The sequence below is a fragment of the Pholis gunnellus genome, assembly GCF_910591455.1.
Source record: "Pholis gunnellus genome assembly, chromosome: 1".
In the NCBI taxonomy this organism is placed as follows: domain Eukaryota; kingdom Metazoa; phylum Chordata; class Actinopteri; order Perciformes; family Pholidae; genus Pholis; species Pholis gunnellus.
The window spans coordinates 22,704,012-22,728,518 of NC_136528.1; the positions used below are offsets into that span (position 1 = coordinate 22,704,012).

Sequence of the window (24,507 nt, forward strand, 5' to 3'; positions counted from 1 at the left end):
CTGTGGACATATGTTGTCAACTTTACAGGTGTGTGAACAAAATTATGGCTGAGTTTGAAGATGGGAGTAGTCTGAGCAAGGGTGCAGAAAGTAGGGGTGTTGGAAGTGGGGAAGGTTGTGATTCCGTCACAAGATGGTCTCCAGCTACTTATTATCCAAAAAAAAATTAAATCTGAAGTAATCTGTAAGTAAATTACATACAATTGCATGCAAACGGTTAGGTCTAGATTTAGATTACAGGCCCCAAAAATTTATTTTCCATTAAAAAATGACACCATTTTATTTTTCGCTACACAAAGAGAAAACAAATTGTATCTTAATTTGATAACAGGAGACAAGTGTTTGAGTTTACACACTTGTCGCTGATAAGGGTATAACCTGTTAATGATAAGTAAGGCTCCAGGTTTGAATGGGCTCAATATATTTATTTGAAATACTGTCGAAGCAATGCATTTGTATGCTTTTGTTTTCAAGACCGACACACAACACTTGCTTAAATTAAGAATCTTTTCCCTGATGTCATTATAACTGTAAAGTGTTCTTCAACTCAGCCATGTGCTTCCGGTCTTCAGGCACTACTCGCGATGTCCAATTCGTCAATGGTTTTCATATACAGGACTATCACTTTCACAGTGTGGCCGATGATTGTAATTAATATTTTAAAACATATGTGTAAACCTTAAGCCTACAGCGTACACACGTGTTTATATAAGCCAACCACAGTTTAAAACAATGCCATCAAGAAGTGAATGCCACGTTTTTCTTTGTGCTGCTGAAGGCTCAATCCTGACCTTTATTTTGAAATGTGGGAATCCTTTTCAGCAGAGAGCGGAAGTTGCTCAGACGGAATACAGTCGGCTTCACACACAGCACATAAATTAGGTTTAGCAGGCAGCGAAAGGAAGAGATTGTGATACAAAGCCTGTGACCGTATGATGATTTGTTAGCATTTGGTTGTTGATATTAAAAGGATTACACCCGCAAGAAGAGGCGATACTTCTCTGTCTGACAGTCGTTAATTGTGTTGTCGCATCTGCCGTTGTTGCTAGCTAGTGTGAAGTCGTTAGCTGGACAGCGTTAACGTCAATAGGAGCTAACAGCGTGAGGTCGGAAGATAAAATCATCAGTGGTCGATTCTGCGATTAAAGGAGCTCCAGACGTCTGTGTACGTTACCCTACTGGGCTTATCGGGGCCCATAGGAAACAAGTAGCCGAAGCCCGACGTTGTATAGCTCGCTGTATGATTTGTGTTTGCACTCCTCTCTGCCACGGTGCCGTGTAGCTGTCCACGTCTAGTCTCGTCTAGCGTTGCCAGCTGAGCTAGGCCACGTCCCCGCGGGCGGATTTCATCTACTGACGTTGGTACGAATCACAGAGAGGATGCCCAGTGTGCGGAAGGAGGAAGGAGATTAAGGACCGCAGTAGCAATGTGAAAAGTCATGACCGCTCGCGACTGTCCGTCTGTGTAGTGTTTGCTTACTGATTTTTTTTTCCCCGAGCGGTTGCCGCATATCCACGGCATGTCACGTAGACGGATGTGTTTTACAGCGGGAGACTACTCTCATTGAGATCGTGTAGGTTGCGGTAACAACCTGAGGCAAACGTCACACTTTTTTTGGTGGGGGGGGTTTTGAAATGGTTGGGTTTGGTGCAAACCGACGGGGAGGCCGCCTCCCGTCCTTCATCCTCATCTTCTTGATGTTGATCATCGCCATACTGTCTTTCAACTACTGGACTGTGACCAACAAGCACGGCCGCTTGCTGGACGAGCTGGCGGAGGTACAGACGCAGGTGAAGCGCACGGACGCGGCGCGCAGCCGCCTGGAGAAGCGGAACTCTGAGCTGATGGTGCAGGTGGACACGCACAAGAAGCACATCGACCAGAAGGAGGGAGACTACACTGTGCTGGAGAACAAGCTGCAGGCCCGGGAGACTATCATCAGAAAGTGCACTGATGAAAAGGTAGAGTAGCAGTGTCTGGTCCCAAACCCCGGTTTTATTTCACTGGTACTGTTATAACTGGAAGCGAACAGGAGGAGGGTTGATGTGCCACACGCACAAACAGGTGACCACAGTCCCCCCCCCCTGACTTAACCACCCTCAGGTAAAGCTATAGGTGTCAGTATCACAGTGGGGTTTTTGACTCAATACCTCTGTTTTTAATTCTTTGTCTATCATCGGCATTACTGTTAATGCTCTCTTACAATATGTACTCTAGGTGTGGTTGTTCTCTGAGAGAGCAAATAGTGATGGGGATATGAAAACAAAGCAGGTTCATTGTTCATTTCACTAAGCTAGTCAGGCAACTGTAGATGAGCATTACTTAACTGTAATGCAATAAGTAAAAGGTAATATTTCCTTATGGAGTAGTCGCCTGGTACCAAGTGGCAGAAAGATATATCAACTTGTCCTTGGCTGGGAAACTCTTTCCTCCTCCTCAGAGCCTGAGTTCTGCTTCACCAACATTGTATTTTTATTTCGTCTTTTAGAAAATTGCAGCTCTCTCAAGTTAGTTCCTTTAGGGTCTATTTAAGGGGGGAAAAAGTGTAATGTTTCAATGTGCACATGCCTCTAAGCCACCTATAATATATTTAAGTGTGGCACATCTGTGTGCTCCACAAGGCATTTCCCACCTCTTGTACTGCGCAGTAGCCCAGCCACCAATTCACTGTGTTTTCAGTCCCAGCACCCTCTGAACATCAGTGTGTGTCCAGCTGCCCTGGGAGACAATTGGACAACAGATGGGAGAGGGAGGTTTTTCTATCATTTGCATTCAGTCTGACATGCTTATTTCTCAGACGGGCATACATTTGTTTAACTTATCCTATGTGTGGTGGCATAGTCTTACTTTGGGACCAGGGAGATAATGCACACACACACATGCATACAGTGATATACTTACATTCTCAGCAAACAAGGTCTGAAATGTAAACTAGCATTAAAAATGAAGACCCAGTAGTGAAGAAATGATCTTGGATGGATAATAATCGTAGTCACCGATCAGCCTAATAGGTACACATTTTATTCTGAATGGACTCTTCCGCTTGCATCACACGCTGAGTTTGTGAGCCAAATCAAATCCAAGCAAAACAATGGCTGTAGCAGTTAGCCTTCTGTTTAGTTGCCCGTTATGCTGGCGCTGTTTTAATCTTCTACAAACTGACATGTTTTACTGACAATTTTATGTTTTTATTCCAAATATGCAGTCATCATTTGCGCCACTAAAATTCCTTTTTGGCAGCTACATTTTTTGACAGTTACACTATTTTGAGTTTGAGATTAAAAAAAATAAAAAATGTAGCCGAGAGGTTCAGTTTTTCTTTTTGTTGAGGCGAGTATAGATGGTGACGTGTGGAATAAATAGATGTCTAAGCTCCCTAGTTTAGCTCTTATAGTACCTCCGGTATCCTGCTCCCTCTTTACATAATCTAAATAAGGGAAGGCGTTAAACAGCAGTTGTTCCACTCCTTTGTTTTATCCACAGCCTAACCCTGGTCCAACAGATGCATGCTACATACACAGAGAGGCCTGCAATGCAGAGAAAACAGGGACAGTTGAGTCTCGTATGACTTCCACACAGTACAGTATACACAGTCGTATATTTCTTCATACAGTCAACAGTCTGGCCGTGTTGTCTAAACAGCTAGTGCCAGCAGGCTGCACGGGGAAGCTGTGAACCCCATGTGAGAAACTGACAGGATGAGGCTTTAGACATTACAACAGTTGACATTGATGCTGTATTTCTTGTCCACTCTTTCCTCACTGTCTTCTGTCTGTCAGTTACAACTCATTCAAGAACTCAAGACAATCACAACGGACTCCGAAGGTGACAAAAGCGTAGTCTCTCAAACCCCTCCTGCGGCACAATTGACTTGACTTGACTTGTTTTGCCAAAATATGGTTAAATGCGCTTTCTTTTCTATTTCCTCCCTCGCTCTGCCAGTAATTGGGCCTGTCTTCATCTGGAGGATAAATCCAGTTTTTGGGTATCGCCTTAAATTCCAAGGTCCACGTTTCCCTCCCCTCTGCCTCCCTTCATAAACCTGTTGTGTTTGAGCTACCCACTTCTGTGCTGGTATTTACAAAGGCAGTTGTTGTGAGATACTTGAATACCCGTGTACATCCTAAAACATTGCTTGCTCAGCATGAGATCAGCCATTTAGACAACGTCTGATGTACCACGTACTGATTTGGATAGGCAGCAACGTATTGCCACGTTGAAGTAACTGCTTAAAATGTCACAGTGGGTGTCATCTGTGCTGTGATGCCTTGTTACACAAGAAAAACAAGACAACCCTGTTTCCCCCGCAATTGATGGTGTCCCTGTCTTCTAATTAGAGAACTTGTTGCACAGTTTAGTCATCTGTGGCTTGGCAGGGAAGCTGTTAGTAAGGGTGTAAAAGAGGTAAATGTATTTAGCTCTCCTTCAGATTCGTAAACCGGTTTTCTCTCTAACCTGTACAGGTGAAGGTGCAGGGTGATCTCACAGCCCAAATGACGGAGCTCCAGAGGCTGAAAGGTAGGATTTTAGCCCCGTCGGCCCAGCAGAGGGCACTCTCCAATCAGAATCCCTCAATGGAGGATTGGTAATGAAACATGTTTCACTAGCGGACAAGGACTAAACCTCTAAAATGTTGTCTATGTGTTTGTGTTGCTGTTAACAGAGCAGCTAAAGGAGCTGAAGCAGGAGTTCATGAAACAGGAAGAGCAGCTAAGAGAAGTGAAGAAAAACGGCACTACCATGGAAAGAAAACTGGAGTATGAGAGGTAGGTTCAAGCTTAGTGATTGTCCTTCTATGTGACATGATGTCTAAAACATTTCTCAGAATATGAATGTGTGCTTCTCAAATAGTCCGTTATGACTTTTAAAATAACAATAATTCTATGATTTTAGGTCATTTCTTATCGTGATATCCTCTTCACTTGTCTCTTTATAAGGCTGATTTGATCTCTGATGTTTCACTTATATTGTGTAACATAAAGGTTTGAGCTCAAAATGTATTTTATGTGATTTGGTGAAAATATCCCAGTGTGGATGAAACCTACGTGTTGTGTGTGTGTGTGTGTGTTGCTTAGTTTACAGTGTGGCCGTCAGATTGCACAGCTGAAAGAAGAGTATGAAGACACAAAAAAGACCCTGGAGGAAGAAGCATCAAAGCTAAGACAGGTTAGTTTTGATAAAATCTCCACAAATGTACTGACAATAGCGTTGAAGCCCCTCTATTCAGTACGCAGTTTCTTCTTCTCCTCCATTTTCCATATTCCATATTTTCTGATTCATCTTTTTAATTCTTCAGAGTGTGATGGACGGCCAAAAGGGTGCAGTGGCGGGTAGACATGCAGAGGGAGCCCCCGGGGAGGAGATAGTTGGAGAGCGCCATACAGTGACCACTCACGGGCAAGACAGTCCAGATTTAAAAGGTACGGTGGATATGAACGCAACAACCAGATCCTTTTATATTGCCATGCACTTACACACTAAATGTAGTACGTGATCATCAAAATTACACTCTGTTAGTTTCCTGTGTGTGTTATTACTGTCAATGTAACTGTGATCGATCTGTTTTAAAGTCAACCTATCCACTAACTAAGTCTCATTCCTTTTGCTCTGTTGCAGAAGAGATGGGTAAGCCTGGCAGTGATGCTGGCATGCCTGGTATTGAAGACAGTGAGGTGGGGAAAATTGACGATGTTCAATTTGGTAAGCAGGGGTCCAAACCTTTTTAAGAGTAATTGTTAGGCTGGCACACCCAGTGACGTAATGAGTGGTGAAAATGATGTAGAGGGTACATGCATTTAGCATGACATTTTTAAAGCGGTGTGGGTAGAGCGAGGTCAAGTAAAACAATAATAAAGATGTGGAGATTGATTTAGGTTTTAAATTTGAACTCATTTGCTGCCTGATGATTTAGAATCTGTGAGTTGTTGAGGGGACTACAAACAACCAAGAGTTGGAGAATTAAACTGGACAAACACACCAGCAAATGAATCCTTGAAGTTTACCGGTTAAAAACTGGGTCCCCTCCCAATGTCTTCCATATTTCTGTCCTTGTGGCGAGTAAAACGCAAACATTCGAGTCGTCTTACTCTCCGAGCTTTCTCACTTTGCCACCTCATATATCCACAGCCTTGAAGAAACCGGCCATAACTCAGAAGCACGATGAAGCCCCTGATGTGGTTGTCGGAGCTGGTGCTGGCCCTGGCCCTGGAGTCGGGGCAGCCGATGGCCCCGGGGGCCAAGGCCTGTCCCTGGACCAGCCCGGGCTCCAGCAGGACAGAGTGGAGGGCCGAGCAGCGGTCGTCGCACCTCTGGGCGTCATCAAACAGGCAGACAAACCCATAGTGTTTGAAGAAGACAACAAGGCAGGTATCAAGGCAGACGAAGTGGGAGAACAGCAAAAACAACTTGAAGGTACAGAATGCACCACATTCTTATTATGGGTCTTCATTATAATAGCCTTGAGTCTTTTAAGGCATGTGTTTAATTCACTGAATGTTTAGTCAAGTGAAGGCAGGAGCAGATAACTGTTATCATAGTAGGTTTAGCTGTGCTTTATGACTAAGAGGTTATAAAAAGGTATTCATTTGCTCTTGATTGGAAGGTGGTTTGCAGGAGATCATCCACACAACAGAACCTAACCTCTTTCTTATTGTCAGCTCCTGATAATGTCAAGGGTGACCGTGACCACTTGAAGGTGATTCCTCTGCCCCCCAACCCTGCCCAGGTGCCCAACCCCATCCAGCCTCACCACGCCCAAGGCCAAGCTCCACCACAGCCAGTTCACCATCGCCAAAGTGAGTTCCTCCTCAACACTTTGAAAGGGGGGTTGTGGTTGGAGTTTTTTTTTTAATTTTCTTGCTTTTGAAGGGGTGGGAAAAATTGCACATGAAGAAGTACAATCGCAGCAAATTCTTGTTAGCTCTGCCTTTGTGCTTAGCTGCTGCCTCCCAGCTCTCTGTGATATGTGTCAATGCGGAGACTGAAATACAATTTCGGGTCATGCCATTTGTGTGAATATTGCCCATCACTAACCGGTTACACCCCCACTCCTACATCACACATTTTCATGAAAGTTAGTGAAAGCTAGTCATGTCTGACTAGGCTAGGAGCACCATCAGGGAGGAGAGGGAGGGCTCAGTTGCAGAGGAGAGGAAACCAATGACAAACACACCTGGCTCCCAGATGATCCTTTCCTGCTGCCTGGCTTCTGCTCTGCTGCCTTTTCTCCCTCCTCCTCCTCCTCCTCCTCCTCCTCCTCCTCCTCCTCTGTTTTCATTTTTTCTATTTTTTCATCTCCTTTACATGTCCACCTCACACCCTGCAGCTCTGCTGCTGAAAACACTAACTGCATTCAGTTCACGTCTTCATTTAGTTTTTCTTTGTATCTTCTGCCTCTGATTTAATTACACTTCCATCCCATTATGCCAAATTAACACCCGACACCCACCAGATGTCTCATTTTTGGCAGCGTTAGATGCTCACTAGACATTGGCTCAGAAAATCTCGAGTCCCACCCAACAGTACTGTCTGAAGTGAGACTTGGATGCCTGTGTGATTGAGAGCGGGCAATCATTATAGAATATAATTATAGAAAAATGGCGTTTGAGTAAAAGTTTATTTATACATTGTACATATCTTATGATCCCGTTTTCTTATTGGCAACTTTAGGAACCTCTGATCGAGTCATTTTAAATGGCAATGATGAAACTGGAAAATGCCGTTGTTCCACAGTGACTTGCTCATATTCACAACGTCCAGTAAAATACATCAACTTGCTTTTATTTTTTGATTTATTTTATTTTAACAACTGTTGGTTTATAGCATATAGAAAAATGGTGATCCGTTTTCAACAGTTAAAGTTCAAGTGGCCATACCAAACAGGAGACCTTAAGCTGCATTGAATCAAGGTGCTTGTAATATTCTGTCCTCCACACACATGTTAATGGCGGTAGAAACATTTGAAATGCAGTTCAATGGCCCACTTACTGTTTCTGTGGCTTATAAAAGACCCTTGAGCTGAGTAAACACTCCTCACAGACACAGTACCAACATAAACAAAGCATAAGATAGGATTTACAGCAGGGCTATTGTTTTTGATTGATATGATTGTAAGGATGATTAAACCGGTAACTCAATTGGCGCTCTGTGCTCTCCAGACTTCAAACAATCCCTCATTACAGAAGGAGCCCCATTTGTTTCCACTTGGCTCTCTGCTTTCAAGTCCATGATTGACTCTCCTTCACTCTTCAGAGCCACTTGTCTTCTAATTACAGTCTGCCACTGTGTATTCATTCACCTCATCATCTTTTGTCATCCTCTTCAAATGATCACTTATTCCTTCTTGCATTCATTGTGCAGTATTCCTCCCATTCCTCCCTGTCTTCCTACAACTTGCCTCCGCTTCCCTCCCTTCCTGATGAGGCCCTTCTCTGCCTCCTGCAGGCCGGTTCTTTGACGAGAACGAGTCCCCAGTAGATCCGCAACACGGCTCTAAGCTGGCGGACTACAATGGGGATGATGGGAACGTGGGTGAGTATGAGGCCGACAAGCAGGCTGAGCTGGCCTACAATGAGGAAGAGGATGGTGATGGTGGGGAGGAAGACGTTCAAGGTGAGCCAGGCCGGGGGACTGGACTGCCTGTCCAGATGTGTATCCACCATTCCTCCCTTGCTCCCTCCCTCCTTCCACCCCTGTCCTGCTGCCGCGCCCCTGCATTTGTCTCGCCAGTTAGAGGAGCTCACAGTACCCTGAGTTTGGTCCTTGAATCCATCATAAACCAGAGATGATTAGGAACTATGACCGAAACACCTTCGGGGTCCAAGCAGGACTGCTTTGTATGCAGTTCAGGCATTGTTTACTGTGTAGGAACAGTAACAATCGTAGCACCCTATTTTCCTATATATGGGGAAAACTTACGGTTCTGTGAGAGTAAGTGTCCATCTAGTATTTTCTCTCCTGCCTGTGCTTCCTTTTAGCGATACCACCTGTCTGTGCCCACCAAACATCTGACTCACATCTAGACCGGTAGATAAATATAGCTCACTGTGTTTGTGAATGTGTCTGTGTTCTCCTTGAAATCTTGAATTGCATGTCCATGTTTTTATTACTTCCTATTGTTTCCTTCCATACATCTTTCTGATTGCCTATTAGATTAGAAGTTTAATATGTGATAAGAGTGTAACAGTACTACATTTGGAGAGTACTATTTGTGTTTCTGTTATATGGCTGTGATTTGTCATTGGTATCTGTGTTAAACTGTTCAGTTTGTATACAGTCTGATTTCAATAAAAATCTAGGATGTTCTTATTTTAATGACCGACAAGGAAGCTAATAATATGCTGGATAAATGTAGGAAGCATTCCTCCCAAAATTCCATGTATCCTTCTAATACATTTCTTCTAGATTAATACATTGTTACAAAATCAGGAGGACTGTGTACAAAAGAGGACGGTGAGTCCTACATTGGTCTCTCAGGATGAACCTGACCATCACCTCAAACACCGTTCAGCACTTAAACCTGAAGTCAATGTTTCATTTCAAATCCAGTGTGCTGAAGTACGTCACAAAAAAACATAAATCCTGATATTTCCTGACTGCCATGTAGGTTTCTTTATGGATGCACTGAAACTGTTTGGAAACAAGCTTTTGATGTGATTGGACTGATTGGGAGGACATCAAAATATAAGTGTTTTTATCTGATAATGGTTACAGCACTTCACTAAGTCTATTATTAAATGTCTAATGGTTGTGTTACTTTCTTTTTTTCCAGATGATGATGATCGAGACATGCAGGGAGACCGAGCTGTGGATTATGGGAAAAGACATCAAGCCATTGACGTTCTTTGAATGGGAACTTGTACAGCCGTAACTAATGACAAATATTGAGACCTACTTCTACCACCAAGGTCTTTTCTTGAGAAAATAGTTTGAACATCAATATGTTTAAGAATTTCTAGGGTTCATCCTCAATGTCGCGGACTATTTTGAAAAACAGACATTGCAACTAATTAATTAATTCTGAATAACAAAGGAAAACAATCGTGGCATTGTCCTGAGCTGCTGTTGATTTGCTAATGGTTCTAGGTTGAGGCAGTAGATGTGATACGATGCACACTGACTGTTGAGTTTTGTTATTTGATAACTGCCTCAGTCTATAACGGACAGATCTGAGGAGCCCTGTTGACTCGCAGCTGAACTTTAAGGTCGAACTGGGGGGGTTTTTTCTTCTTTTTTTTTTGTTGCTATTTTTCTTCACAGGTTGCTGTTGCTTGATATAAACAAACTCTTCACCTGAGATGTTTATCAAAGAGACTAATGCAGCATTCTGCCTTTCTAACATCATTTTGGGACTTTTGACGTGGAAGACCATTTTTTCGTTTACAGGAGTGGGAATGCATTTCAAATGCCAAGGACCTTGCTTCTGGCCTATTAAATCAATTTATTTTCTTTGTGACAGACACTTGAAAGTGCTCCTTGTTCTGTTTTCTTTCTATGATGCCATTGCATGCATTTGAAACTTTTTAGTAATAATCAACTGAGTAAAATACCGATGCTTAAGCAATACTTAGAGCAATGTTAGTATCCTCCAGTGTGCAACGATTAACCAAGCACATATAGAACTGACGCACTGTAAACATGCTTCCAGTAATGAGGTCTCTCTTTAAATAATGTAGATTAACCGTTACCATTTGTACAGAGGAAAACCTAATGCCTCACCTTTTAGGGAAATCTGTGAACATGGAATCAGTTCTGTTTGTGCAGCCAGGAAAATTGGTTTCTCATGGAAAGGCACATTGAATGTAATTTTATTTTATTAAAGGTGATGCTTCATGTCATTTGTCAGGTGTGATAGTGCTTCAGAGTCAATGTAGTTGTCACTCAGGTGATACAGCTATGTTGGTTAGCTGTTATTTTATGGTGAAGTCGATCGGGTGTTTGGCCTGTGCGTCTCTTTACACTGATTATAAAACATGTTGGGGATATTCAGTCAGAAATGCATATATAGATATAAATCTACCCAATCGATTGTTGACCTTTTGAACATTCACTCATTTACCACTATATAAACGGGTCCTCTGTCTTAATCAAAAGAGGGGGAAAGGGCACGTGGTGGGTAGTGTTCGCTGCAGACTGCCTGGTGTTGATCAGAGGTAAGGGGGTGTGTCTGTGTCACATCCGGGTATTTGCCTTCAAGAGCCTGAGCAGAGGCGGGAAATGGCGCCTGGCAACACAACGATGAGTCGTTTCGGAGACGGCCCTTGAGCAGCTATACAGAAAAAAAGTCGGATCAGATCACAAAAACAAGCACTGCCGGTCAGGTGTGATGGTGAATTGGTATTGAGTCGTTATCGCCAGACACTGCGGATCGCTGTAAAGTAAGTCGGTTACGTTAACCAACTGTGTTCGTTAATTTGTCTCCTTTGACGTGCGGTTTCTGTAATATTGGCTAACGACAGGCTATATATTTTCCTTCTGTCTGTGTACATCTGTTTGCCCGAAGCAGTGTTTCAAGAAGGCTAAGTGGGGTTGACGCTAAGCTATCGCTGCTAAGCTAAGTTATCGTACATAGCTATGGCAAAGCTAAAATGCGGCCTCCTACGGACCTGGCTAATTACTGGTAAACTCGACAGCGTTGTTCATTTTGACTCCCTCCGTTGTAATTATGCGATTCAATAAATACCCACAGGAGTATTCCTCATATTAAGTGTACAAATGTACATATTGTTGAAACAATGAACCCTTAACTTAGTGTTAACGACCGTCAGGGTTAGTTAGCTTCCACTGAGGCTAACGTCGTTCACATTGGCATTCCACAACTGAACTAACGGTAGGTTTACTTTAGCTAACAGTCTTTTCCAGTTTAATAGCCCTCTAAATTATGTTGAGTTAGACGCCTCCGTGTAACTTTATCTGATTGAAGTTTCATCAACTGAATTGTTTGTTAAAGATAACGTCAACTTGATTAACGGATAACTTCGATAACGTTACCATGTTAGCTAGCGTCACGTTAGCTGTTTTGATTAACGGTGCGAACGCCTTGTCGAAATGCTAACGTCGAGTTCTATGTACAATGTAACGTTAATGTTGACATCAACTGTATGCGCCACACGTTAAGTCGGGCGATGTTAAAATAAACTTTACTTTATAAAAAGGTATGTTGCACACCTTCACAACTCCCGAAACGTTTCACAAAACCAGGTCAAAAACGTTTAGGTGACGTTAGCTTAACCGAGCTAGCTACTATATTAGCTGCGAAGCTGACCGTGATTATGTGCATCTTTTACAAACATTGATTTGGGCATGACTGAGAGGCAAGTGGACCAAATGTGTCATCTGCATATATTTTTGTTCGTATGCTTAAGCCACTTCCCAAGCCTTAGTTTCGGAGTAATTTGTGCAGAGGAGACTGACTGTCAAACAAGCGAGGCCCTACTTGTTTCTCCGCTGAGTGTCCATGGCTAGAGTGTGCTAGCTCGCTCATACGGTCTCATGCATGTTCTTATTTCCCGCTCACTGGCTCGTACCTAGCTATGCGTGATCCTTGGTTAGTGGGAGAGCTTCTAGAGAGGTGGATGTTTAGCAATCCCGGCGTTGTTGCCATGCAGACTGTGGCGAGATTTAATGAAACGGTACATATAACGAGCACTTTATTTTATTATTTTGATACAGGAAAACATCATGTGTTGTACATATTAACATTTGCATCCATCTGTCGGTTTTTACGCGAGGTTTCAGAAATATTTAGAGATTGATTGGCACAAGAGTACAAATATGTACAGCGTGAACTGTTGATGCTTCAGCTCCAAGAAACCTATGTGAGGGAAGTGTTAAGAAACGATAAGTTACTTACCGAATTCATACAAACGCTGCATCAGAAAAGACAAGTTCTGGTCACAAGGCATCTGCCATACTGATTTAAGACAACCGGTGGCTGCAGCTTTAAATATCCATGTAGTTTAATTAGCAGCTCTGACTCATTCAACAAACAAACATGAGGTTAGTCAACACACTTACTTGAAGGCGTTTGTTCCTGCTATTTTTCCCATCCCGTGTTAAGAAAACACAATTCTGTCACAAAAAAAACATTAGCATCATTGTGGTACTGTTTTTCCCCCCCTGTATTACACTGTTTTAGGGGAGCAAGTAAAGATTTAGTAGGACGGTAGACAAAGTAGTTTATCAAGTTGCAACTGCCTAGTCTGTAAAATAGTACTGTGAGTGATACAGCACTGAACTGCAGTAATATGATCTTGCCAGAGATACTGTATACAGACACAATTAATTTATGAAGGACAGTTTCAGTGCTGCAATGCCTCTGACCAAGTTGTGAATTGTTTTGCTTGTTTAAGGCTTAAGATATTTCAAAAATTACAAAGGCAATAGGAGAGATCCTCTCCACCAGTGGCCTAATAGTAGCCCTAAAGCCATTTTGTAAGCCAAAATATATTTATATAATATATTTTTAGTAATATATAAAACCAAAGAGGTTGTTTGGTGGACAGTGAACATAAAAAAAGTAGTGTAGACAACTTTTTTTTTTTTTTAATCGTGTGCCCTAATCAGAAAAATGTTAACTGAGGTCTATGTTGGACGCTATAACAACGGGGAGTGTATTCTTCTCAAACTAGTACATCGACATTAATGTAAATACAATTTCTGGCATGTCCCATTTTTCCTGCCTCCTTGTTACTTAAACGTTACCATGTACTCTGAAGCTGTTAAAGCGCCTGTTGGTGTTTTTGTGTGTGCACCTCTGGTGTGTTCATGGATACAGTACACCGCTGTGTAAATGTGAAACAGATGTGGTGAGGGACCTTTACAGTATGTCGAGATGGTGCTATTGTGTGCTTAGGGTTCCTGACAGGTTGTGGATATGTCCAGACACATTTTCAGCCAGCTGCTGTTATGTAAGCGCAAAGGGCTAGCATGCCTGACTAACAGACAATTCATCCTCACTGTGAATAGTTTTAAACTTTCCCTGTGCATACTCTGAGCAATTACATTCCTCAGTTTAAGGAACAAGGAAATACTTTCCTTCAGATAGATTTTTAAATGTCCCCAATCTGAGCTGAAACCAGATCGGATACGGTAAATAAAAAAAAAATCTTTGTCCATGTTTACAGTTTTTCAATCACTGTATTCTGTTTGCACGACTTTGGTCTTTTATGTACGTAGCTAATAAGTGTCTATAGTAAGATTCTGGGCAGCGGGGGTTTTTTTTTTTTTAACTGTACAAATGGAAGTAAAGCCAGCTGTGGCTGCCGGGATGTACTGTGATGCAAGTGAAATGGGATCTTGAATGCATCCAGATGTTAGCAGAAAAGGGCAGTTATTACCCCACTACAGATAGAAACACCCCACAGACTCATTGTTAACAGTTGAGACTGTTTGTCCACCTTTACGCTTTAGTGTTTGTTTCCATGACTGTACAGTCGTATTGATTTCTTCTCTCTGTATCTGCCATATTTCCCTGTCTGAATTTTTTTTTTTTGTCCAACAGTTTTACATGTGACTGCTAAAACAATGAGGCTGAGAATGCGTAAGGCGTCTCAGCAGCCGAACCCCAGCCTGGCAAGCCGCCCATCCCGTACCAAGCGGAGGCATTCAGAAGTAGAAGAGGACACGCCTACTACTGGAGGGAGGGGCTTGTTCTCCACCATCAAGAAGTTCATCAGAGGAAATGCAGTTAAGGTACCCCATTGATCAAATTATCCTTCCTTTTAATTTACTTCAATGTAAATATGTGTGTGGTGCTCCTTGGACCATTGTCATATTGTCTCCTCTTCAACAGTGCTACCTAAAGCTTTTTAGCACTTTTCCATTTCAAAACTGTATTTTGCACTGTGCTCTCCAGGTAGCTGAGTTAAATACAGTGTCTTGGTGTAGTGTGTCACGTTTCCTAAGAAACGTCGGAGGAATGCAGCAGCTTGTCTGAGAACTTGGACTCTGTTCTAATTTTAGCTTCTGGCTCACAGAGTTGGTGAGCAGGAACAAGAGGTAGTAACAAGTGGAAAAGTCAACCCTGCTAAAAACGTCTTTTCCTTTAGAAAGAGACGGGGACTTTTTCATATGTGTAAATGATCATTTCATGGTCCTCCCTGGACCATTGTTTCTTCATTAAGTCCTAATTTAAGCATATTTTCTCAGTTTGCTTTCTTGCCAGTGTTTATTTGTTGTGTAAATTCCTATAACGGGCAGAGTACAACAATATTTTACTTTTTGATTATTTATATCTCATGGCCTCTATACACAATAAATCAACTGTGATCTATAAGGTTCAATGTGCATCACACCACATAAGGTGGGTATGATAAAAGATGTGAACAGGGAAAAGCACCACTCGCGTTTTGAAAATGTAGAAACGGTCTGGCTATATAATCATTTTTGTACTTGATGGAAAATTCGATTATATAGTTCTATCTGCCAATGTGGTCTGCATCATTTCATTAGTTGTTTCATAGGTATAGGTCATAGCAGCAGTTACACTGAGAATTTAGTCAGAAACAGACTTGTCACTGAATTTTCCAATCAGCTATCGGTGGATGTGTCTCACAGTGTGATCTAGGACCACCACTATTTTTGGATTGACGACCAAAGTTCAGAGACTGTTTTTATTTAATTACAACTATTCACTGCATGATTTCTTGTCTCCTTAAGGTGCAGCAGGAAAGCCCAGCCAAGAAGACACGCATCCACTGTGATGTGGACAATAACCTCATCACCTCTACACCCCCAAACACCAACACCCCCCGCAGGACTATCAGCAGGGTTGGCCGGAGAGGCTCCCTGAATGGACGTGAGTTGGACTCAAACAAAACTACTAAGAACTGGTCTTTAATTTCCACTTATCTCTGTCTGTTCTCTTAAACCTCACGTCACTTCTCCCATGCAGAGGCAACCAATCATGACAGAAGTAAGGAGAAGCCCAATGGCAGCGTGGAGGAGACAACAGCTGTTGAGCTGCCCATGAGCCCTCCCAGAACCAGCCTTCTAGGGACCATCTTTTCCCCCGTTTTCAACTTTTTCTCACCAGCTAAAAATGGTATGCAGACCTGAGGTTTGACTCATTGCAAGCATCACGCTCAAACCTATAGTATGTATGTACTCAAAAGTGTTTTTATCAGAGTGTTGATGTACGTCTTTTGTAGGGCTGGGTATTGTTAAAGAAATTATGATTCCAGCACCCCGGTACTGGTATACCCTGGGATCAAGTGATACCGATACCAACAGAGTACTTCATTCTATACCGTGTGTGTGATCACTTCACTGGAGAAGTGTCAATACTACTTGGTACTGTCTTGTTTCAGTCGATACCTTAAAGGTATTGAGTACCAATACCCAGCCCGGAGTCTTTTGTGTCAGTTATGTCCGGATAGTCTACAGCTGAAATGCCTCTTTTGTATTTGTTATTCAGCCTCTACTGGCTCAGACTCCCCAGACCAGGCCTTGGAGGCTGAGGAGATAGTCAAGCAGCTGGACATAGAGCAAGCTGTGGCGACGCCCACCAGCACAGCCACATCCACACAGGAACAGTGTGCCACCACTAACTTCTACTCAAGTGTATCACAGCTGCCACCTATGCGACCTCCTCACGTCCCAGAGGTTTCTCCCACAGCGAGGGAGGGAGAGCTCTGTGCTGATGCTGACCTTCCACCCCTCACAGGTAGATATCGCCGCAAAGAAAATGTGATTCTGAAACGTTGAGGTAATGATATTTGTTCCCGTTTCTCATCTTGTTCTTTTCTAACATTTTGTTCCTATTGTTGTCCAAGCTCCAGGCTCCAGTCCAGATATGGCATATGTGGACTCTCCGCCTGCTACGGTACCAACAGAGGCAACCTATGAGGAAGACTGGGAAGTCTTTGACCCGTGAGTAAAACACTGGCTATAAAACCACGCATATAATGATTGCAGACTACATTGAACAGAATTTACAACAAGACTGGAACGCTGATATTTTGAAAGCAAGGGCTGTTGGGCTCATTTAACCAAGCATTAGGGATAAGCAAGGGGTGTGACAAAAGTTCCACTCTGCAAATGGGAGCATTGTTTGTAGCATGGTGAGACATTTGATTCAACCAGGTCAGAACTGAAGTTAAGAAAAATGATATCCAGACCACAGACCTGACCCCCGAACCTACAACAATGCAATAAAGCCAGCAGCATAACTGACAAAGTATTCCACGTTGGTTTGAATATTGTCGTTTAAATTTGTTCTACTTGCCTTAAAGTATGTCTGATGTTTTGATTCGTAGATATTTCTTCATCAAGCACGTCCCTCCACTGACGGAAGAGCAGCTCACTCGTAAGCCGGCTTTGCCACTGAAAACGCGCAGCACGCCTGAATTCTCTCTGGTCCTTGACCTGGTCAGTAATAGCATACAATAACAAATCATTTATTCCTTCATGTAAAAAAGAGTTTCCTAGTATTTATCTCTGTTGTGTTCATTAGGATGAAACATTGGTTCACTGCAGTTTAAATGAGCTAGAGGACGCAGCACTTACCTTTCCTGTCCTCTTTCAAGATGTCATTTACCAGGTACGTACCATTGGAATGTTTCCCACATTTGTTTCATGATGCCACTAGAGGGGGGAAAGGTATCATTTGTGAAGAGCCTTCCTTTAAGGAAGGTGTACTTGCAAAGACGGACAGGCGTGTCATACAGTGGGAGAACTCTCCAATTCAATAGACAAACTAAAATAAACACTATTTTTATGAAACAAATGTGTTGATCATGACGGTTTGCTTCCCTGTGTTTTGTCATGCAGGTGTATGTGCGCTTGAGGCCGTTCTTTAGAGAGTTTCTGGAACGCATGTCTCAAATCTATGAGGTACATATAACCCGACTACTCCTTTTTTAATAAATCCTATCAATGAATCGGCTTTGAAACAAAATAATGAGCTTTACGTTTCTCCTCTCCTAGATCATCCTTTTTACAGCCTCTAAAAAGGTGTATGCAGACAAACTGCTCAACATCCTGGATCCTAAAAAGCAGCTAGTGAGGTACGATGTGTTTTCTATTAGTCTGTTTATAATTGCACAACAAACTCAAAAGCTGATGGGAGCCTGAATGAAGAGCTCAGAAAGCTAAATGCTATGCAGAACCGTTGGCACGTGCTGCTGTTGAGGTGTCAGTGTTGTGGTTTTTCTGAATTATTGATCGCTCTGACTGTGTCACTGGTTGAATTTTTTTTTTTTTCTCCTCCCTCTCTCCTTTCATTGCTCACTGTAACTGTAGACACAGGTTGTTTCGTGAGCATTGTGTCTGTGTCCAAGGAAACTACATCAAGGACCTCAACATCCTGGGCAGAGACCTGTCAAAGACGATCATCATTGACAATTCACCGCAAGCCTTTGCATATCAGGTGAATGCCGGGACAAAATATGACAACCAAAGAAATTACAATAAATGTATACATTGATGCAAACAATATGGAGCTTCTATACAAATACAGCTCCACGTTTCCCTCATTGCTAAAAAGGAGTGTTTTTATTTGTTCCCGACATTGGCATGTACTGCTCTGATTAATTACCGCCAAGTAAACGAAGGACGTGAATCAATATTGGCCTGATTTTGATCCCAACAGTTGTCCAATGGGATTCCCATAGAGAGCTGGTTCATGGACAGGAATGACAATGAGCTGCTGAAGCTGGTGCCCTTCCTGGAGAAGTTGGTTGAGATGGTAAGATGTCCTAATGTTCATTGTCTACTGTCGGACATATTGTAACTGCTACATCAGAGTAGGGATGAGTACCGAAACCCCTGGGTATATACACAGTGCTAAATTATTGAAGACCAGATTATTAATAAACTACAACATTATCTGTTATTTTTCAGTTTTGTTATTTATTATTAGGCTGCACCGCGCATCTTATCTGCTCTCTGAAGGAATGACCGATACTTCCTTCTTTATAAAAAATATTATTTATTTAATTATTTTCCAGTACGGTATTGAATTTAAATACTAACTTTGCAACCGTATGTTGTCTGTTGCTGCTCTAGAAAAAAATGTTTAGTTATATTTAGAATATAGTTCTAGTATTAACTGATAAGAGTATCGATAAAGAAGCGAACCAGTGAGGAGTATCAAGAGTAGTACCGATAGAATACTAACGATACCCATCCCTACATCAGAGTAATATTTTACTATTTCAGTGACTCTAACTTGTAACTTGTTCCTTATCCCCCCCCCCTCCCCGGCTGATCTGGTCAGAATGAGGATGTGCGGCCGCATGTTCGGGAGAGTTTCAGGCTTCACGACTTGTTGCCCCCTGATTGAACTGATTCAGTCTCAGAACGGGACGACATGAAAAGACTGAGAACAACATGCGTGTAAAAAGGCCCTCTTTGGATTACAAACTACAACATTGCCATTACTGTTAACATTTTAGCCTTTGTTTTTGTTTTTTAAACCCACTGTTGCTTTTTCAAAAAAAACTTGAAAAGTAAAACTTTTTTAAAAATCTGGGTGAAATTTTTTTAAATGTTTCGATGAATACACATGCTATGAACAAGCCCAGGTGAACTCCTTTTTTTTTTTTTTTGACTGACTCTCCAGCTGTGGAGCCGGATGTGTCCTCCACACTAGATTGGGAAGTCTTGGTGCTGGTTTAGTGGATATGAAAATGCAACCTGGTAAAGAGGAACGCCACCCAAAACACCCCTGGTGCTCACGCTGGTGGCACTGACGAATAACCACACTCGCTGCAGACCATTTTCAGCAGGAATGACTGGCCTGTAATCTGTGTATGTTGACACACACGCACACGCACACGCGCACACACACACACACACTGTATTGGTGTTTGACAAACCTACAATCTGTAGCCTTTAAAATCATATGCATTCCTCTGTAGCTGAGTCAAGTTTCTATTGTTGGTTGCAGTTTTTTTCTGGTAAAACTGGTGTTGTTCAAAAACAAAAAAAGAGATAGCTTTTCAAAATGTTTTACTCCTGTTTGTAAGATACAATGTTTTAAAAGGATTCTTGTAAGTTTTTATTGTAAGCCTTTTTCCTATTAGGAGAACATGGGTGCATATTAATGACAAGTCCACTGCATAGTCGAACACAATGTAATTGTACCAGGACTTAAAGTATAGTTTGTTCTCATTCTAACAGAGGTTTCATTTGATGTGTTTGCATCACTGTGGACACAACATGGCTCCTTATTTAAATGTTAGGATTAAGACTCTGCTTACCTGTGAATCTGACATATTGTAAAGGTTTGAGGGCATTCATTTTCAAAGTGATTAGTCAACGTTGCCCTTTCTTTAGTAATAGTATTTTATTTTTCATTTGTCTATAATCAGTATTGTCTTTAACTCCTAATCAAGTATTCGGGCTAAAATCAGAGCTCTGTTTCTTTCAGTTGAAATGTGTAATTTGATGGCTTTGTCAGTAGCATTATGACTAATGTAGCACATCTCTGCCGCCGTGTCATAAAGTCTTCCCATGGCAGACGTCTATGGCCCGACCCTGTACCAGCCACATACTGTTGTATTGGTCAGCTTCACTGACTGCTCCTCTACCCGTTTCATATTTTTTACTTTGTACTTTTGATTTTTCTTATGTTTTAGTGCAGTTTAAAGCAATGTGTTTAAGAATGGTAACTATATGAATGTGCTTCTGCCCGACATCCGCCTGGACACTCGACATTGGACAAACTGACATTTTACTGTTGTTTCAACTTAATTTATTTAATCGTGAGACAAACGGTAGGCGTGGCTGTTTGGATTCCTTACAGGCCTAAACCTGGGACGGAAAGCTCCAATGCCTGACTATCTTCTGTCATCGCCCAAACCCTCAAGAGTTGACTTGAATCTCTGACAATTTGGCATGCGTTGAACCTTCTTGTTCAGTTTGAAGCAAAGTAAAGTGCATTTTTTTTTTTTTTTTTTTTTGTTGAAGCAAATGTGTTTGGTTTTGTCTCAGTTGCCTGTACAGTGCCATGCGCTTCCCCACCTTATCCCCCCCCCCATGGCATTTCCTGTGCTCTCACCCCCCAAAACGCTTAGCTGGAAAGAGACAATCAGACCTCAAAGCTCTGCAGGTGGTGAACTCTGGAGACACACAGCCTTCCCCTCTTTTTTTTTTCCCCCTCTGTGTGCTGTGATGCCATTAAGTGTTACCCCCCCTCCCTCCCCCATAATTACTTTACCAGGTGAATCCTGCTGTACCTTGCCTAAACAATCCCTGCTGTTTACTTAACACAGGTTCTGCTCAGAGGTGGTTTTCCATCTGTTCAGCGTTCACCTGTGTTTGCCTTTTTTTATTTTTTTGGTCACCTCAAGTTAGTAGCTCTCCAGAAATTAGAATTTGTTTGTATTAAAGTCAAATTGTTACAGGGCACAGTGGTGATTGCTCAGACAGTGTTATGAGTACACATGTCCAGACTATGAATGTAAATTGTACATGGGGTGAAGTCTTAAGTGTCTTTCCAGAGACCTTGTTTTGTTCTCTCCACGCCAACAAACAAACGGATGATTGGTGGCAGCTTGCATCTGCAAGAACAATGTGTGTGGAAGAGGAAACATGTCTTGAGGTCCCACCATGGTATGCCCCCCCCCCCCCCCCCCCTGACTGCCATCTTTCATGATGCAAGCCTCACTTTGAGTGTGCGATGTAGCCCAGGTGTGCTCGTCCCCTCTGTGACGTGTAATTATAATTCAAGGCTTATTGGTGGGAGGCGTTCGATACTTTTAATCCAGCTCGTTTGTATGTGCATTACCAGTTTATTGTACACTGAGCAAATACATGCAGCTTCATGTTAAAAAAAATCCTTAAAGGAGACTTTTTGTATTTTTGATTTCAAAAGGCATGTCATATCTACTTTTTAAATGTATTAATGAAGATTTAACTTTACATCAGATGGAGTGTTTTTTTTTCTTACAAATATCTGTATGTTTAGTTTAGCGCAATGTCACTGAACTGTTAAACTTAGCATGTAGAGAGTACCGCTTGCTTTGTGGGAAAGTCCTGAATTAAATTTTAAACTTGGCACTTTTTCTGCAGAAAAGAGCAATCGTGTTAATGATTTTTTTATTTTTTATTTTCCAATATCCGTAAAGCCATTTTACTTACAAGAATTGCTATTTGTGCTTAAGATGTATTTAAAAATGTTTTTAGACATCTTTGTTAGCCGCCAGGCTAAATGATATTGTAAAGTGTATATACAGTTACATTCAATTTCTGAAACAAAGTTTTAAAGTTAAAAACCTCTTGCATGCCCTTTGTTTTTATTTCCTGACACTTGGGAGGAAAGAGGAATGTCTTAGAGTAATGTTAAAGTTGCTCACATTTATGCTGAAGACATGGAGCACTCGATCTATTGCCCGGTCTTTGCTTAGAATAATGGGGACATACTCACTCTTGGCTTGAGTATAGCATCAAAATGTAGGCTCTTCTTATTTTAAAGTCCTAACTTAAGTACTATTTTCACCACGGTTTATACTGTCATTTTAACTGATAGTATTTTATAGTTGTCGAATAACTTGTGGCTATAGGAGCCATTTAATTTAGATCCCTTCTCCTTCAGATGCTTGTGGAACAGCAGCCTGTTATGTTAACTGCAGACCTCAACTGGTTCCTTCAATAGTGATTTAGTTCACTCTTTAAAGTGAGAGTTGTAAGTGCACAATGAATGGATTTTAGTTGAAAAGGGTTCTCTGTGGAGGAAGAAAAACCTCAAAGTTAATTAATCTATTCATTTTTAACTTGAAAGGGATCAAAACTTGAAGTTTCCAATAAAACTAAACAATGTAGGAACAATTTGAAGAAGATTACTATGACATCACTAAATTTAAACAGATTAATCTATGCCATTTAAAGGGGTTATTGTTGGGGGATTTTCCACATGTTTTGTGTGCGTTGTAAGTAGTCCAGAGTGTTTGCAGCACATATCTTGTAAATCCGCCAGCAGTCAGTCGTCGGGTGTCTTCTGACTCCTGACGGGACTCAGGTTTCAGACGCAGGAGTTAATCAACACGCCATTAATAATTCAGCACCGATGGCCCGTCCTGTTGCCCAAATCCCTTCTGTGTTTCACAGCCCTCATTTCGCACCTACTTTTCCCCCCATTTACTGGTGTTCTTAATTACGCTGCTGTCAGAGCAGGTGTAGAGTTGCAGGAAGAGACAGAGGCGGGGAGCCTGCAGACTTTCAGAGCGGAGCTTGTAAGAGGCATCATCACCTCGGGCCTGCTGGGCAGAGACCAAGTTTGAAGGATGAGCGACAACTCGTTGAATGCTGACTTGTTGACCAATATGAAGCCTGTTCTTCTGTCTCAGCTGAATATCTCTACTACATCAAGGCGATAAAACAAAGTGGATTTATTATTGTTAATATCGAGTGGTTGCCTGCTTCCATTTGATTGAAGACACGATGTGGTCGACACCAGCTGCATGCATGGTGAGCATCATGTTTGGTAAGTACAAAATAAGATTTCAGAAAGCTTTCAGGTTGTATTATCTATAAAACTGGTAAACATATTTCTTCCCACTGAGATGGCAATATTTTTGACAAGAAAAGTGTTATTTTTAATTAAGATTTATTAACTTGATTATGAGAAAGAAGAGCTTGTACTTAAAAGTGCTTATAACTAAGCCTATACAAAAAGGTTTCAAACTGCAATGGGAAATACCTGGTTAAATAGAAGTTAAAGATCAGTTTTAAATTATTGATATGTTGTGCAGTAGCTTTTTCACAAAAATAGATCAACTTTATCATAATTAAATAAGTAATTAAACGTTTCTCTTTTTTTTGCTTTCTGACTACAGGAATCATATGTGATGTCAAGCAGGTGTATTCACAACCCAGTTTAGTCCAAAGAAATTCTGACCAGACTACTGACGATGCAAACAAATTAGAGGAAGACATCCAGAAAGTTATTAATCAAATCCACTCGTTGTCGGGTGAAAATGGAAACAAGCGCAGCTTCGGCATCTCCCCAGGAGACGGTTTTGACTTAAATGCATATTATGGTGTTTTGAGTAACGTATATGCAGTCTTTCAACCGCTGATGAGAGAACGATTCACGGATGACCTTCCCAAAACATTAGTTTGTATTCTGTCTGGGAGACAGGACTGTGGACTGGAGGCAGAACTAACAAAGACCGTGTCCCTGGAGTTAGGAAAGCCACTGCTGACGTTTGTGTCGTCTCTGAGATCCCAGACATGCGCTCCACAGAGCAGCGATGGAGAGTCGGACAGCTTCCTGAGGGCCTACTTTAGGATGGGGGATTCAACGTCGGCAGCACTGAACGGTTTCCATCAAACATTTATAAATATACTCTCAAGTCTCCCTCTTTCTGGGAGCTTGATGAGTGCTGTGAGTGGCGTTGTGGATACAGCTGTGACGTATGTCTCAAACTTCATGGCAACAGTGCTCCAAATACCAATGGACTATGTCAATATAGCTTTACAGTTTGGAATTAGAATACCATCTCTCGATGGGAAAGAGACCTGTGAGCTAGGTAAACCATTATTGTTCATCCGTATAAATATTT

At 41.8% G+C, this 24,507-nt stretch overlaps 2 protein-coding genes across 3 annotated transcripts; both read left to right on the top strand.

Moving 5' to 3' along the window:
• The first annotated feature begins 859 nt into the window (after nt 1–859).
• Nucleotides 860–10,833, top strand: golm2 (golgi membrane protein 2). 2 transcript variants are annotated; one of them, XM_079156622.1, is made up of 10 exons: nt 860–1,962; nt 4,465–4,519; nt 4,665–4,767; nt 5,077–5,167; nt 5,298–5,421; nt 5,618–5,701; nt 6,128–6,412; nt 6,658–6,795; nt 8,444–8,611; nt 9,771–10,833. In XM_079156622.1, exons 1-10 carry the CDS (start codon nt 1,636–1,638, stop codon nt 9,845–9,847), a joined length of 1,452 nt encoding a protein of 483 aa, XP_079012748.1. In that variant the 5' UTR covers nt 860–1,635; the 3' UTR covers nt 9,848–10,833. The 2 variants fall into 2 exon arrangements, with proteins under 2 accessions (XP_079012748.1, XP_079012749.1); XM_079156623.1 differs by lacking the exon at nt 8,444–8,611.
• A 407-nt stretch (nt 10,834–11,240) lies between these two features.
• Nucleotides 11,241–22,189, top strand: ctdspl2b (CTD (carboxy-terminal domain, RNA polymerase II, polypeptide A) small phosphatase like 2b). Its single transcript, XM_079163697.1, has 13 exons — nt 11,241–11,376; nt 14,502–14,692; nt 15,659–15,797; nt 15,894–16,043; nt 16,416–16,664; nt 16,774–16,870; nt 17,257–17,368; nt 17,454–17,540; nt 17,771–17,833; nt 17,927–18,006; nt 18,242–18,368; nt 18,591–18,686; nt 19,218–22,189. The coding sequence occupies exons 2-13, from the start codon at nt 14,525–14,527 to the stop codon at nt 19,281–19,283; spliced, it is 1,434 nt and encodes a 477-aa protein (XP_079019823.1). The 5' UTR covers nt 11,241–11,376; nt 14,502–14,524; the 3' UTR covers nt 19,284–22,189.
• The last annotated feature ends 2,318 nt before the right edge of the window (nt 22,190–24,507 follow it).

What these genes read in the sequence shown, in the direction of transcription:
- ctdspl2b (XM_079163697.1), top strand. Translation starts at nt 14,525, where the DNA reads ATGAGGCTGAGAATGCGTAAGGCGTCTCAGCAGCCGAACCCCAGCCTG. An exon ending in GACTGGGAAGTCTTTGACCC is followed by an intron (nt 16,871 to 17,256) that starts GTGAGTAAAACA and finishes TTTGATTCGTAG; the next exon opens with ATATTTCTTCATCAAGCACG. An exon ending in GCATGTCTCAAATCTATGAG is followed by an intron (nt 17,834 to 17,926) that starts GTACATATAACC and finishes CTCCTCTCCTAG; the next exon opens with ATCATCCTTTTTACAGCCTC.
- golm2 (XM_079156622.1), top strand. Translation starts at nt 1,636, where the DNA reads ATGGTTGGGTTTGGTGCAAACCGACGGGGAGGCCGCCTCCCGTCCTTC. An exon ending in AAGCATCAAAGCTAAGACAG is followed by an intron (nt 5,168 to 5,297) that starts GTTAGTTTTGAT and finishes TTAATTCTTCAG; the next exon opens with AGTGTGATGGACGGCCAAAA. An exon ending in AATTGACGATGTTCAATTTG is followed by an intron (nt 5,702 to 6,127) that starts GTAAGCAGGGGT and finishes ATATATCCACAG; the next exon opens with CCTTGAAGAAACCGGCCATA.